This window comes from Lacerta agilis, chromosome 7, assembly GCF_009819535.1.
Source record: "Lacerta agilis isolate rLacAgi1 chromosome 7, rLacAgi1.pri, whole genome shotgun sequence".
Taxonomy (NCBI): domain Eukaryota; kingdom Metazoa; phylum Chordata; class Lepidosauria; order Squamata; family Lacertidae; genus Lacerta; species Lacerta agilis.
The window spans coordinates 82,607,516-82,624,322 of record NC_046318.1 but is presented as its reverse complement, the minus strand read 5'-3'; the positions used below and the strand labels follow the sequence as shown (position 1 = coordinate 82,624,322).

Genomic DNA, 16,807 nt, shown 5'->3' with positions numbered 1-16,807 from the left:
GCAGTCCATGGGACTCTCAAGAGTCTCCTCCAGCACCATAATTCAAAAGCATCAATTCTTCGGCAATCAGCCTTCTTTATGGTCCAGCTCTCACTTCCATACATTACTACTGGGAAAGCCATAGCTTTAACTATATGGACCTTTGTCAGCAAGGTGATGTCTTTGCTTTTTAAGATGCTGTCTAGGTTTGTCATTGCTTTTCTCCCAAGAAGCAGGCGTCTTCTAATTTTGTGACTGCTGTCACCATCTGCAGTGATCGTGGAACCCAAGAAAGTAAAATCTCTCACTGCCTCCATTTCTTCCCCTTCTATTTGCCAGGAGGTGATGGGACCAGTCGCCATGATCTTAGTTTTTTTGATGTTGAGCTTCAGACCATATTTTGCGCTCTCCTCTTTCACCCTCATTAAAAGGTTCTTTAATTCCTCCTCACTTTCTGCCATCAAGGTTGTGTCATCAGCATATCTGAGGTTGTTGATATTTCTTCCAGCAATCTTAATTGTACAGTAAATTATAACTTATTGTAAGTTATAATAGACAGCAATTAAGTAAGCTACCCAGAGTGTCTGGGGAAACCCAGCCAGATGGGTGGGTGAGGTCGTCTCCTCCTCCTCCTCCTCCTCCTCCTCCTCCTCCTCCTCCTCCTCATTTAGTGCATAGTTAATCTGTGGAACTCATTCCCACAGTAGGCAGTGATGACCCCCAACCTTTTGTAAAAGATTAGACAAATTTATGGAGAGGGCTACCAATGGCTACCAGCCACGATGCCTCTGCCCTGCCCCCACAACTGGAGACAGTATGGCTTCTGAATCCCAGTTTCTGGAAACCACGTGAGAGGAGAGAGTTCTTGTGGCAGAATCCTGCTTTCTGGTTGGCCACCGTGAGAATAGGATGCTGGACTAGATGGGCCATTGGCCTGATCCAGCAGGGACTTTTTATGCTACTGGGTTTCTGCTTGGCTTGCTGGGTCACATGTGATTCACGGCCAAATGAAACCATTATCCTACCTTGATGTACAAGGGATCTAGACACACATGAATGTGCACACACACACACACAAACAGAGGAACCCACTCCCCATCCTCTCCCCTGCCAAAGATCGTTGCCTCTCTGCTATTTGTCACTGCTGGAAGCATGTCCGCGGTCCCCTGAGTCCGGACATAGATCAATTCGAAGAAACGGTGTCAGCGGGTTAAGCTTCCCGCTGGCTATAAGCCTAGAGGAGGCTGCAAAGTGGCAAAGGCTACAAAACCTTGGATTATTAAAACGTGAGATTGTAGCTCAGCCAGCCAGTGGCCAGTTGCAACTAGGATCCAGGGCAATGACAGATGTGTGCTGCTCTGAGCTAGAAGCCCTCAGACATATTGGCTGTGGAACTGAAGAAGGGGCAAGAAAAAGCCCCACTCCTGGTTCACTGTGTTTTTCTTCTGCTTGCTTCATGGAATAAGAAGCTGTCCTTGGTCCACGTGGCTCAGTAATGTCTACACTGCCTGTCAGTGGCTCCCCAGGATTTCAGACAGGGGACATTCCCTGGAGATGCCAGGGATAGAACCTTGGACCTTTGATGGGCAAAGCAGATGCTCTACCACAGAGCTATGCCTCTTCCCAATGGCAATGATGCTTTACTCAGGAGTAAAGGCCGGGGGGGGGGGGGCTCCATCTATGGCTGTTGGTGGGGACATGTATTCCCCCTCTGCAATTCTTTCTTGGAGGACACCAGCCACTAAGAGGAGACCTGTTTGCACCTGCTTACTTGTCTCCCAGATTTAACGAAATGCCCTCACAATTTTGGAAGGGCGGAAGCAGACGTGGGAGACCACTCCAACTCTCACCCATAGAAACCTTTTCTATTCCCCATTCTAGCTCCCCAACTATATTGTATTGTCTTATTGTGTGTACCGTATGTGTGGTGGCAAACCCAGGTTTGACTCTGTATAAAATGAGCACAGGACCTGCTGGGTCAGGCCAAAGGCCCATCTAGTCCAACATTCTGTTCTCACAGTGGCCAACCAGACTGGGAAGTCCACAAGCAGGACTAGACCGCAACAGCTCTCTCCTAGTTGTGATTCTCAGAAGCTGCTATTAAGAGGAATACGGTGATTGGCGGTGGAGGTAGAACACACTAAACCAAACCAAACCACCATAAACTTGGCTAATAAATGTAAAAGGGAATTTACTAGAATAATAACTGAATGAAGATTGACTCATAACCATTCAAACAAGCAAAAACATCTTACAATGCCATGAGCAGATCAATACTGGTTTTGCCAAAAACGTGGAATGAATTATATGCCCGATGAGCGTTTCAATGTCTGAACAACTGAACCATTCAACAAGTGGCCAAGCATTGAACAGTATCTTGATGCCAAAAGAAGGTTCAAGGCAGTTTGTTAAAGATGAACTAAATGGAGAGTTCTTCAGTAGGTCTTATATAGGCACCACCATGACAGAGTAAACAAAGGTGGGCAAATGAAAGAAGACCTGTCCTCCAGATTTGCAACAGGTTTCTCCACAAAGCTTCATCAGTTCGAGGCTGTATGATGTACAGGGCTGGTGCGTCCATTTAGGCGAACTAGGCAGTTGCCTAGGGCGCCAAAATGGAGGGGGCGCTGGCCAGCCTGCCACCTGCCCCCCGCCGCTGCCCAGTGCCGCTCCGCCAGCAGCAGAGTGGCGGGGAGGGGGGAGTAACCAGAAATCGGGCTTCTCCGCCCCCTCTGCCAGCGGCAGAGTGGTGGGGAGGGGGGAACAGCCAGAAATCAGGCTTCTCTGCCCCCTCCGCCAGCGGCAGAGTGGTGGGGAGGGGGGAACAGCCAGAAATCGGGCTTCTCCGCCCCCTCCGCCAGCGGCAGAGTGGTGGGGAGGGGGGAACAGCCAGAAATCGGGCTTCTCCGCTCCTCTGCCAGCAGCAGAGTGGCGGGGAGGGGGGAGCATCCCGAAATCGGGCTTCTCCGCAGGGCCGGTGCTAGGGATTGGCTGGGGGGGGGGGGCGCCAGAAGGTGATCTCGCCTAGGGCGCAAAAAAACCTAGCACCGGCCCTGGTGATGCAAACAATACTTAAGTTACAAACAATAACACAGTCACCATGCCTAGGAGCCACTGATAGCTTTATTCTCCAACAGATGGATGGTCCCAGGTCCACAATGTCCTTCCCCATTGATAGCCCCAGCTTTAGATGATTTCTATCTGAATGTAAGAGCACTGCTAGATCAGGACAATGGCCCATCTAGCCCAGCAACCTGTTCTCATGGTGGTCAACCAATGGAAGACCACACACAGAATCTGAGTACACTCTTCCTATCTGATGTTCCAACCCTAAGGCCTCCAACAGTGGATGGGGGGGGCGTAGCATCATGGTCTTGTCCTCCATGAATTTGTCCAATCCTCTTTAACGTCATCCCAAGTTGGCGGTGTTCACTAAATGAATACAAATAAAATCATGGGCTAGTGGGCAAGAGAAAAATAATTAACTGACTCTTTCTGACATTCCTCCACCCAGTGTTGCTTCTTGGTAAACAGATGGGGTGGGGTTTGGGAACTCTTAGGAAAGTTGTTATCAGAAGTGATGAGAGTTGGAGTTCAGCAACATCTGGAGGGCCACAGGCTCCCTCACTCCTACTTTAGCTTTATTCAGGACACAATCACTATTAAAGCTTTATTGCCAACCATGGGTCTGATCCATTCAGCGCTGGGAGTTCATAGGTTATCCAAACTACACACACTTGCACTACAACTGAGGCAGAGCCCCAGGCAACACACTGCACAACTGGTTTTGCAATTTCGGACAATCCAGTTACTCAAACCCTGACAATTAGCTGATCATTAGAGCTGAATAAATAAATAAAAGAATATGCATATCTGCATGTTGTTGTTTTTTTAACCTCCCTTTTCTGGGGAAGTATAAATTGGCACTCTAGTTAAGGCTAGGGAAATTTCTCAGGGAGGTTACAAACACACCTACAATTGTCTCACGATGCACAGTGGACCTCATGACTTTCAAATGCCTTCTTATCTCTCCCAGTATTTAAGAGAATGCATAAATGAATTACCGCAGAGCATCAGAGTGTGCTGTAGACATCGCTAGGAATGGCGAAAAGTAACTGTAGATTTATGGTTTCAGACAGAGATACAAATATGCAAATGAGAATACATATTTATGAATGGAGGAGAGCAGAACCTTTACCTCCAGACTGAGATGTATATGATTATCAAAAGCAAAAGAGTCAAGGAAGACACTCCACAGCCTACGATTAACGTGACCGAAGGGACGAGCACTTTTTCTGTGTTCTGAAAGAGAGGAAATAAAAACCATGAGTATACTTGAAAGAGCAGGTGACCTACATTCTGCAAGATACTTCCTGGTGATGATGTGGTAATCATAATTCAACACGCGTGATTTCTGACCTGGATATTGTAATTCTGATTCTGCAGACATTAATCCCAAACTCTCCTTCTGTTTGATTCTGTCTGATTTGGTACCTTCTATCAGGGAGGGGGGGGAAGCTATTTTGTGGTCAGCATGCACAAAGTTAGTCAGAAGGGGTAGTAGCTGGATGCAGAAACTCACGGGCGAACCTAGTTGTGAGCAATCACACATCCAAATGAAATCAATGGTAGGAGTTCATTGCCTACCAAGGGTTTCTAGAAGAAAGGATATCCTAGATACTCCAAGGAGATTCTACAAACATATGGGTGAATAGAAAAGCTGGAAATCCCGTAGACATAAAATGATAGGCTCCACACACTCCTAGAATTATTTATTCCGAAATTCACTGATCATTCTTTCGAGAAGAGTTGAAGTGGCCAGAGAAAGACCTTTAGATAACTGCATCATTCTAGTTCACAGAAGAACTCCGACTCAACCAAGGGGAAAAATCAACACGTTTGTAATGGGCTACACAATGTCAGGATGATTTCTATGCATGCAACGGCCATCATGGATGAGGCAGAGCTTTAACATCCGATGTGACTCAGTTAGTGGAGTCTGTTCACCTATTCAGCTGCAAGTCACTAAGCAATAACTGCATAAACGATGCGTGTGGAAATCATGGAATCATAGAGGTGGAAGGACCTCAAAAGTCTATGAGTCAAATTCACCTGCCAATGCAGGAAGTCAACTGAAAGGTGGACAATCAGCCTTGCTTAAAAACATCAAACAGGGAGCAGAAGCAAAGCTAGGCATTACTGAGCACCTGCCAAGGCCCATTTATTTATTCTGTTGAATTTATACCCCACCTTTTTCTCCAAGGAGCTCGAGGTGAGGTACAGCGGTTCTGCTCCTCCTCATTTAATCCCCTCAACAATAACCCTGTGATAGACGTTAGGCAGAGAGGCAGGGACTGGCCAAAGGTCACCCAGTGAGCTTCATGGCCAAGTTGGGGTTTGAACCCTGGTCTCTCAAGTCCTAGTCCAACACTAACCAGTAGTTCTAGTTACAGGTAGGTAGCCGTGGTGGTCTGCCGTAGTCGAAATGGCATGCACACAAAAGCTCATACCAAGAACAAACTTACTTGGTCTCTAAGGTGCTACTGGAAGGATTTTTTATTTATTTTGTTTCAACTAACCAGTAGACCACACTGGCTTCCCTGCAGGGATGCCGCTTCTCATCCTCTTGGCTGCATCTACCTGCTGCCTCCAAGCACCCAAGCCATGGCTAGAGTGAGGAAAGGCAGTAGCATCTGCCTCAAGTTCTCCATCAGAGGCTGGATTGGACCCGGAGGAAGAGGAGAAGTGACTGGCATGTTCAAGTCTTTTTCAAACTTTTTATCAGAACCTCAAATTGAAGATGCACTTCAAAAAAATGTGTACTGGGTTTCCAGGAAGATTTCCAACCCGGCGATGTGAAAACTGAGCAGTGCAACCTTTCGCCCTTCTCACGGCCAGGAAAAAAAGAAGAGAAGAGAAAAATACATTCCGTGGGTATAACAAAGCAAACTCGCTCACAGCTGTGCCTCCCTGACCAGCTTAAACAACCAGCTTAAACAAGGCTTATGATATGAGACTTAAGGAGCTAAACTCTTAAGACTTAAGCTTAGGAGGCTGAGGGGTGACGTGATTGTGGTGCACAGATTCACGGCATGTGGAAAAGCTGTGAGACGGAGGGAACGCTCTGGCCTTCACAATACTCAAAGGGGGCTGGAACAATCTGTTGGGTTTTTTTTGTCCCCCTCCCCCCAGTTTAAACGCTTTATTGAAATACATAGATAACATACACAATATACCAAGATGAAAACAACCATGTACTGATAATCTTATATGTTTGCAAAAATTAGATTTAAATTAAATTTATACAATCTCTTTTTCCCCTATCTTTTTGCTAACATAGAATAGACTTCCTATCATTTCCTGATGCATGTAACCTTTCTGGTGATGGATGTACTTATCATGATTACCTTACTCTTTCTGTATTTTCTAATACTTCCTTACAACAATTCGTACCTTTTTACTTGTTTCTTAACGGTTCGTTTAGACAAGGGTCATTCAAACGCTGCCATAGATATTGTACCACTGTTATTATTCTGTAGATATCTCCCGTACACATCACACTGTACCACACCATGGTCAGCTCTGTGCCTGGCCTCCCTCAACACTGGGGGGCCTGGTCCCCCTGCCAGCTGATATTGAGGGTGCCAAATACACCTTCAGCCCTCGGAGTTGGCGCACCTTCTCTCCCGTTTCCTGCTTTACTTCTCAGTCCCATCACCACCAACGTACAACTCTTCGTCTTTGTCTAAGTTCCAGCTAGTTAAGGAATCGGAGCCCTGTAGCATCTATCTGGTTTTTTCTATTCTCCATTTCCTCTAAGCTGGCAGTCATGTTGCCATAAGAGCAAGAGTCTCTGCTAAACCAAATGGTACCTTTGCACCCCTGTGTTAATCCTAGGCTCTTTGATCCCCAATCCTTTGAGGGGAGAGGTAAACAGCAAGAGTTTTGGTGCCAGGATGTTTAAATCTCACTTCCCTGCTACCCTCCTGCTCTCTCCTGCTGTCTTTATGACATTCCTGTCCCTGGCCATTTATCCTATCCTTTGATGTGTAGGAATGTGTAAGAAGTTTCCTGTTTCCCCATGAGACAAGGGCGGAGCAAGGGGGTGGGGGTGGCCTGCCCTGGGTTCCAGGGTTGGGGGGTGACACTTTGGCTGCCCCCTTATGCTGCCCTGCCCTTTCCCCCTTCCAGCCGCCTTTTCCCCCTTCCAGCGACTTTTTTCAGTGCGAGGGGTGGGCCAGCGAGGAGGGGCGACAAGCATGACGCCCCCTCCTCGCTGGCCCGCCCCTCGTGCCGAAAGAAGCGGCCGAAAGGGAAAGGGGGGGGAAGCAAAGCGGGTGTGTTCAAGCGTCCGCTATGCTTCCCTTTTTTCCCCTCTGCGGAGGCAGGAGCCGCCACCCGGCATCTCCGGGGGTGGGGTGTCACGTTGTGCACGTGTGTCATGACGTCATGACGCACGCACACGCCGTGATGCCCCGCCCCCAGGGGTGCCTCTTGGCTTCCCGCCCCCGGCAGCCAAGGGGCTAGAAACGCTCCTGCCATGAGATCATTGATACCTGAGCCATCCCAGGAGGAGTTCCTGGGGATGCGGTGGTTGATTGTAATGTTTTTTGTCTGTGTGTAATAAAATACCCTGAGGGGGAAGTGGAGGGAGGTCTTTCTATTCTGTCTCTCTCTGCCACTGTCTAGCAGGGCTTGCTGGTCAAGCGCTGCCTCTTTGTCTTCTCTTTCTAAATCCCTTTCTCACTTGCACACATGCATAACCCCACAGAGCCCACCCATTTGCTAACTCACACAGATCCACTTTCCTTTGTTTCCGTTAATGGCTCATCGCCCAGCCTATCGCCTCAACAGAGAAAGCTGGCCTGTATCTTAACACTTGCTGGATCCAAGGGTTCAGAAGGTCCATGCATAAAGCCTACTTCTTCCCCCTCACCTCGGACTCGGTTGTTTTGATCAAGAACATATGAAGAGCCTGCTGGATCAGGCCAATGACCCACCTAGCTCCGCATCCTGTTCTCACAGTATCTGAGCACAATGCCATTCTCCCCACTTCGCAGCAACTGGTATTCAGAAACGTGACTGCCTCCGAGCATGGAGCCAGAGCATTGCCACCATGGCTGTTAGCCAGCAACAGCCAACAGATCAAGCGGTTCACACACTTTCTACTTAAAATCAATAAATGCATCGGTTCGGAGATTCTACCGTTTGACCTCTTCGAAGCCCAGGAGGAGCAGGAGCAGCAGCAGCAGCAACAAAACGTGACCTCTGTTTACAACAGAGTAGCTCACCTTCCTTGGCACATGAGATGCTGGGCTCATGCGCCACCTCATTCCCTTATCGCCGTGCATTGACGCTGCCTAGTTACTTCAAAGTGCACTAGCAGGGAGGGTAGGGAGAGAGTGGGGGGCACCTCTTTGTGTCTCCCTTCCCCGGTTCATATGATGCTGTAAGAATGGGGGGAGAGAAGGGGGGTGGGCTTTCAATCAATGCTTCCAACTAGGGTGGAAGTAATGGCTGCTGCTGCTGCTTCTGCCTGGGGGCTGAGAGCTGTCTCTGCTCTTAAATAACCTGCCTGGGAGCAGGGAAGGAAGTTCGGCTTTCCCCTCCCCATCTTTCCCCTCGCCTTCCTTTTCTTCCGCATTGCCCTGCTTACTTTCCTCGTCCTCTAAGCCATTTTTTATTTATTTCCTCCTGGATCTCAAGTCTTTTCTTCCTTCACAACCCGCTCTCCGCCCCCCCTGCCCCTCCACCAGTGCATGGAAGATGGGGACTCGCGTGGAAGATGGAGCGAGCTTGTTTTCTCCGGCTCTGGAGGGCAGGACCCGAACCAATGGTTTCAAGTTACAAGAAAGGAGGTTCCGACTAAACATCAGGAAGAACTCTCTGACAGTGAGAGCTGTTTGACATTGTAATGGTCTCCCGCGGGAGGGGGTGGACTGTCTTTCCTTGGAGGTTTTAAAGCAGAGGTTAGATGGTCATCTGTCATGGATGTTTTAGCTGAGATTCCTGCATTGCAGGGGGTGGGACTAGATGATTCTTGGGGTCCCTTCCAACTCAACAGTTCTGTGATACTATGATATCGTTCCACTCCACGAATGCATCTACTGTATTTAGATAGTGAAATGCTAGTTTCTCCCCCTTTGTTACTTTTGGTATTATTTGTACATTACTTTCTCCATTTTGTGTGTGTGTGCTCAATTTGCAAATAAAAAAAAAAAAAACAAGAAAAGAAAAAGGGAGGGGAGAAAGAAAGAGAGTAGCTCATGCTACTGCCAGTTTTGATGACGATGAATCTCATTCCCCAAGAAACTCTTGGAGAATGCCTACCCTTGACAGAGAAACAGGGTTGTAGCAAAGCGGGGGCACCCCCTGGAGGGAGGCGCTGGCCCCTAGCGCGCGTGTGCCATGATGTCACGGCATGCATGCAGCATCCCAAGATGGCGGGCGTGAGTGGCTGGCACCCCTTCTGACCGTGCAGCGGTGGCGGGGCAAGTTTTAAGGCTTACTGCGCCACCGCTGCACAGTTGGAAGGGGGGCTGCCCACTCGCGCCCGCTGCAGCCTTAAAACTTGCTGCTCCGCCGCACAGTCGGAAGGGGTGCTGGCCGCTCATGCCCGCCATCTTGGGTGGGTGCGAGCGGCCGGCACCTCTTCCGACCATGCGGCAGTGCAGCAAGTTTTAAGGCTGCACCGCACGAAGTGCACCACAGACGCTGTGCTGCTGTTCTCGCGCAGCAGCCTTAAAAGTTGCCGTGCGCTGGCGGCGCCGATTGCGGGGGCGGGGTGCCGCCCCAAGTGTCACTTCTCCCCAGGGTGGTTCCCGGGGCGGACCGCCCCCCCATCCCCTTGCTCCGCCCCTGCAGAGAAATTGGTGAAAACATTTGTGGCTTTTCTTGGTCTACAAGTAGAGCGGAAGATTTTGAGAGATCATTTGTGCACAGCTTTAGCCTAAGTGTCAGGTCTTGTCACTTTCCTGAACGGCTCTATGAGTGAAGACAGATGCAAAAATTTCCAGAGAATCGGTACTTGCTTGAAAGTGCCTTGATAATAGCACCATGTTGCAGTAATGTAATCTTGTGGTCATCAGTGGACAGTAGCATCATAACAGTGACCCTGTGGTCAAGAACTTTCCTGTCCAGATGTGATTCCTGCATCACAGGGGGCTGGACTACATAACCCCGGGAGTCCAATCCCATGATTCTATGTAGGGTCTTATCAGCCAATGCTCATAAAAGGCACTACTAGGGAGCAATCCTACACATATGCAGCTGGAGTAAAGCAAGCCAGTGTAACTTAAGTCAGTGTAAAGTTAACACCGGATCCAAACTCCAATCATAGAATCCTAGAGTTGGAAGAGACCACAAGGGCCATCCAGTCCAACCCCCTGCCAAGCAGGAAACACCATCAAAGCATTCCTGACAGATGGCTGTCAAGCCTCCGCTTCAAGACCTCCAAAGAAGGAGACTCCACCACACTCCTGGGCAGCAAATTCCACTGTCCAACAGCTCTCACTGTCAGGAAGTTCTTCCTAATGTTTAGGTGAAATCTTCTTTCTTGTAGTTTGAATCCATTGCCCCATGTCCGCTTCTCTGGAGCAGCAGAAAACAACCTTTCTCCCTCCTCTATATGACATCCTTTTATATATTTGAACATGGCTATCATATCACCCCTTAACCTTCTCTTCTCCAGGCTAAACATACCCAGCTCCCTAAGCCGTTCCTCATAAGGCATCGTTTCCTTTGACCATTTTGGTTGCCCTCCTCTGGACACGTTCCAGCTTGTCAGTATCCTTCTTGAACTGTGGTGCCCAGAACTGGACACAGTACTCCAGGTGAGGTCTGACCAGACAGGAATACAGTGTTACTATTACTTCCCTTGATCTAGATGCTATACTCCTATTGATGCAGCCCAGAGTTGCGGGGCTACTGGAAGCTGAACAGGTCTAAGCCCAGCAGAGGATAAACAAGCCTTTAAAGGGGCATTGGAATGACACCACCATTTTCTCCATTTCCACCCTGTCCCCAGAATGTCCCCTTTCCAGGATCTCCTGGATCCGACTTTCATAACCTGGTGGATCTTGCTCGTGGATTGTTCCCCTGGCAATTGAAGACACGTAAGCCTCCAGTGACAGTGAGATCAAGGGGTCCCCTCAAACGACACCCCTACACCTTCAAGGGAACTGCAGACCCATCCAGTGTAGGGTTTCGTACAACTCTATAGTTTCCATCTGCTACTGAAATTAGGGTGGCCGCCTTTGTTTGGGAAAAATATGGGACAGCTCAGGCAAAATCAAGGATGGGCTGGGGATTGGGGGGCACACACTCTCTCATGACACCAAATCATCCCCCACTTTGTGGAAGGGCTTTCCCCACATTTGGCCTCCTGCCTTCCTCACCATCCTGACCCCACTTTTATAATAATATATATATATTTTTATACCCTGACCATCTGGCTGGGTTTTCCCAGCCACTCTGGGCAGCTAGCTCCCAACAGAGTATTAAAAACACGATAAAACACCGAACATTCAAAACTTCCCCAAACAGAGTTGCCTTCTAAAAGTCAGGAAGTTGTTTGTTTCCTCGACATCTGATGGGAGGGTGTTCCACTTGGCGGGCGCCACCACCGAGAAGGCCCTGTGTCTGGTTCCCTAACCTCACTTCTCACAATGAGAGAACTGCCAGAAAGCCCTCGCAGCTGGACCTCAGTGTCCGGGATGGACGATGGAGGATGGAGACCCTCCTTCAGGTATACTCTTCCCCTTGACTCACATAGATGGGCAAGAACCAGGGGGTAGACGGCTGGTTCCCACGGTCAACTTGAGTCATAGCTCCACCCTCACCCCCCATCTGGTGTCGGAAGAGACATGAGCACGGAGGATGAGAGTTCAGGTCGGGGGGTGGAGGGGGGCCATGTGATGGCGGATCTACACCGTACTAGACTGGCAGCAGCAGTGAGCAGGAAGGAAGGAGCAGGCAAGGGAGGGAGAGGAGATTGGTCCTCCCCCCTTCTCTCTGTTGCTGTTCACACTGGGCTGGGCTCCTCATTAGGTCCACCAACAGAAAATCAACCACCATTTTGGTACGACCAAGATCGAATTATGGGGAAAATACGTCCTGTTTGAAATCCAAATGGGACAGGGGAAACATTTGTCCAAAAACGGGGCGATCCAATTTTTCTAGGGACAGGTGGCAACCCTAAATGAAATGTATCTATAGCTGAACTGAACAAATATTCCCACACTCTCTCCTTGTCTTTAAATGATGCTGATTAAATAAGCATAAAAATGATTAGTCACAACTAAGGTTTCTCAAACTGCTTTGCAGCAACAAACGCAGAAATAAGAAAGTCATCAAAATCAGATACGAAAACAGCAATAAACAGAAACTTAAATACTCATCTGGAAATACCTCTAAAAGCAACCAGACCTTCCTTTGTTCCCTGTAAAGCTTTCGGTACATTAATGGGATTGTACTGATTAATTAAAATAGTCACCATCGCCCTTGACAACACGCAGAAAGATAAAAGTCCTCCTGGGCTCCCCAGGCGACGTATTTCAGTGCCCATCTCATTAAGCAAAGCTCTTCGTTTGCTCCACTAGAATGATAAGCAAAAGTCTCTTCCCTTTTGCTGCAAGCAGAGGGGCTTATCTGAAGTACCTCTAGGCATTTAGTGACTCCAGTCATGTTTGCCAGCTATGCCACTGCTACCCTTTCGGAATTAATTGGCACTTCCTGAAACAAAATGTGAACTGAATCACGGCTACCTTTCAAAGTTCTCGCTCTCCAAATGTTGCAATACATCTTGCAAAAAAGAAAAAAGGGAAAAAAGGAGGGGAGTTGCATAAAGATGTATGTTTTTATTTACTGTATTTGCATTTATCTCCCACCTTTTTCTCCAGGGCTTCACGGTGCAAAATACACCCCCCCCATTTATTCTTAAGATTTAGTGTCAGGAATAACGTAGTCCTGGACACAGCAGTGTGAACGCAGGTTTTCGGGAAGCTTCTGGCTGTAGAGCTGGACAGCACAACGCAGGAACTCAGCAACTCGCTTGGATAACTATATACAGTATTTATTGAAGCAACTAGTATCCATAAGTTACTATGTACAGACTTTGGAAATAAAAGAAACAAAAGTAAAACCTCTCCTCTCTGTCTCTCTCTCTCTCTCAACCTTCATTAACCAAAACTACACACACCACACCACACCAGCTCTCACACAGAGCTCATTCTTTAGGAACTCCTTAACCAATCGCAAGTTGTTGCTAAGGGTCTGGAGAGAGAGCAGATCTTGGCTTTCAGCCAACAGTTAATTGCCAAAAGGTAGATAGCTGACTTTCTGCACGTAGGCACTTTGAAATCTCTAACATTTATTTCCCACAACACCCCTGCGAGGTAGGCTAGGCTGGCAGGCAGACAATAATTTTAATATTTACAGGTGAAACTCGAAAAATTAGACTATCGTGGAAAGGTTCATTCCTTTCAGTAATTCAACTTAAAAGGTGAAACTAATATATCAGATAGACTCGTGACATGCAAAGCGAGATACGCCAAGCCTTTATTTGTTATAATTGGGATGATTATGGTGTACAGCTGATGAGAAGCCCAAATTAACAATTTCAACTTTGGGGTTTTCATCAGCTGTACATCATAACCATCACAATTATAACAAACAAAGGCTTGACATATCTCGCTTTGCATGTCATGAGTCTATCTCATATATTAAACTCCAGTAGCTTACATAAATGGACTTTTCCACGATATTCTAATTTTCCGAGTTTCACCTGTATATGCCACCCATCTGACCAGGTTGCCAGTTTCCAGCAAAAATGTAAAAAACAAACAAACAAACAAAAAACACCCACAATAAAACATCAAATAATAAAAACTTTCATATACAGCTTCAAGGCTGAGTGGGGTTGTTGTTTTTGTTTGTCATTATGGTATGTACTTTTGTGTTTTTATATTGTAAACTGCCCTGTGTTCTTTGGATGAAGGGCAGTATAGAAACTGAATGAATGAATGATTATTATTATTATTATTATTATTATTATTATTATTTGTACCCCACCCATCTGGGTGGATTTCCCCAGCCACTCTGGGCGGCTTCCAACAAAAATGAAATACATTAAATGAAATGAAAACTCTGGCCTCCCAGGTCCTAATCCAAACTCTAATCACTATGTTGCCCTGTCTCTATTGTAATTAGTGAAAATAACATTACAAAAATTGCATCCTATTAGGGGGAAATGCTTTTTAAAATGTGCATGTTGGGCAAAATTGCATATGAAAGTGTATAAGGAGAAATTCACACTACAGTGCTGTCTCCACCCCCCTCCTCAAGCAAGCATATGCAGAAATATAGTGAGATAAATTTAAGATTTAAAATTAGGGAAGAGGGAGAGAGGGACTGACATGAACCGATTAGTCCATTCCTCTAATTAGAAATGTGTGTTGAGAGGAAATGCTTTTTTAATAGAAAAAAATAGGTGTTTAAATTCATATTACAATGCAAATGTTTGCTCTGCATTAAAATAAAGAAATCACAGATTTAATTAATCCAGTGAAGAGACAGAACTGACTTACGGGTGAAAACAAGTGAAAGAGGCATGGACCAGAAATAGACTAATTTGCCTGTCCCAATTAGTGACTCCATCTGGAGATGGTAAACAAGTCGAAAGTGGGGTACTGAAATATAGGTCTAAGTTCTAATTCTTACTCCTTCTATCTCTTGGCCTTGAGAAAGGAAAATACTTATGTTTCCTTAGCGGTGATGGGGAAAGTTACAACCTGGCACCCCAGGTTACGTACTTAATTCGTTCCATGTTACAGTAGGTAACTCGAAAAGGACGTAACCCAAACAATTCGTTCTGTGCATGTGCAGACCTAAAAAACAGGGAAAAACCTTGAAAAACGCTCTGCGCATGAGCAAATCGCACACGTGTCGGGTTTCGCTTTCAGGTTAGCGGAGTTCGTAACCCGAAAAGTACGCAACCCGGAGCGTACGTAACCCGAGGTACCACTGTATAGGCTGCATCTATGCCCTGCACCTGAAACACATATGCATAATTTTAATAGTTGCATCTCCCCTCAATAAATAGCATTGGAGCTGTAGATTGCTCAGGGTCTCCTAAAAATACTCAACCCCCTTAACGAACTACAGTTCCCATGTTTCTCTGGGGGAAGCCGTGACTTTTAAAAGATGCAGACTGCATCCAGAAGAGCAAAAGTAGCCATTAAAGGTCCCAAAACAGTTACAGACCCTCCAGGTGTCCCTATTTCCCAGGGACAGCCCCAAATTAACAGTTTCTGATTTGATCCCAGAATGTCCTGCTTTTCCTCAGGATGCCCCTATTTTCACTGGAGGAATATTGGAAGTCATGGAGTTATGCGACCCTTGAGACAAGGAGGAAAGTATCTATATAACCTTCTGAAGACATCTGAAGGCAGACATCTGTATAGGGAAGTTTTGCAAACCTTTAATGTTTCATTATGTTTTTATATATGTTGGAAGCCACCTAGAGTGGCATGGGCAACCCAGTCAGATGGATGGGGAATAATAATAATAATAATAATAATAATAGAACAGGACATCCTGATTTTCATCAGAGAAATGTTGGAGGGTATGCCGTTACCCAGGCTGTTTTACTTGGAAACTTTAGGCTCCCCCCAAAGGATCTTGGGAAATACTGTTTGTTAAGGATGCTGAGAGTCATTTTGTTGTTGTTTAGTCATGTCCAACTCTTCGTGACCCCATGGACCAGAGCACGCCAGGCACTCCTGTCTTTCACTGTCTCCTGCAGTTTGGTCAGACTCACGTTGGTAGCTTCGAGAACACTGTCCAACCATCTCATCCTCTGTCGTCCCCTTCTCCTTGGGCCCTCCATCTTTCCCAACATCAGGTCTTTTCCAGGGACTCTTCTCTTCTCATGAGGTGGCCAAAGTATTGGAGCCTCAACTTCAGGATCTGCCCTTCCAGTGAGCACTCAGGGCTGATTTCTTTAAGGATGGATAGGTTTGATCTTCTTGCAGTCCATGGGACTCTCAAGAGTCTCCTCCAGCACCATAATTCAAAAGCATCAATTCTCCAGCGATCAGCCTTCTTTATGGTTCCGATCACAGAGCTACAATTCCTGGAGCGGTTTAACAACCAATGCCTTTTCCTGGGAAACACTGATGCCAAATCCCAGCATCCTTAATGATCTACACTTCCTGTGATTCTTTGCAGGATGCTGGGACTGTTTAAAGTGGTATGATACTACTTTAAACGTATTGTGCAGATAGGGCCTTGGGCTACCCACATACCTATTAAGCCTTTGATTGCAAGCTCCCTGGATGAAGGGAACTCTCCTAATGTTTCTTAAGTTAGATTCGAGCCTTATTGTACGCTTATGAAACATGGACCACTTATAAACGCCATCTCCAACTCCTCAAAAGATTCCATCAACGGTGTCTCCGAAAAATCTTACACATCACTTGGGAAGACAGGCGAACTAATACAAGTGTACTGGAAGAAGCAAAGATCACCAGTGTTGAAGCAATGATTCTTCAATATCAACCTCATTGGACTGGTCATGTTGTGCAGATGTCTGATGATCGTCTTCCAAAGCAACTAATCTATTCCAAACTTAAAAATGGAAAGCGTAATGCTGGTGGTCAACAAAAGAGGTTTAAAGACTGTCTCAAGTCAAATCTTAAAAAAAAGTAGTATAAACACCAACAATTGGGAAACACTTGCCTGCGAGCGCTCCAATTGGAGAACAGCCTTTACCAAAGGTGTCATGGGCTTTTTGAAGACACTCGAACTCAGGACGCAAGGGAGAAACGTA

At 46.7% G+C, this 16,807-nt stretch overlaps 1 protein-coding gene across 1 annotated transcript in view; it reads right to left on the bottom strand.

Annotated features, from left to right (window-relative positions):
* Positions 1–16,807, bottom strand: part of ADGRB1 (adhesion G protein-coupled receptor B1) — a 272,638-nt gene that overhangs the window by 66,848 nt on the left and 188,983 nt on the right. The window contains exon 18 of the mRNA XM_033155932.1: positions 4,178–4,281. Within this exon, the coding sequence (XP_033011823.1) occupies positions 4,178–4,281 (104 nt within the window). The remainder of the gene's footprint in view (positions 1–4,177; positions 4,282–16,807) is intronic.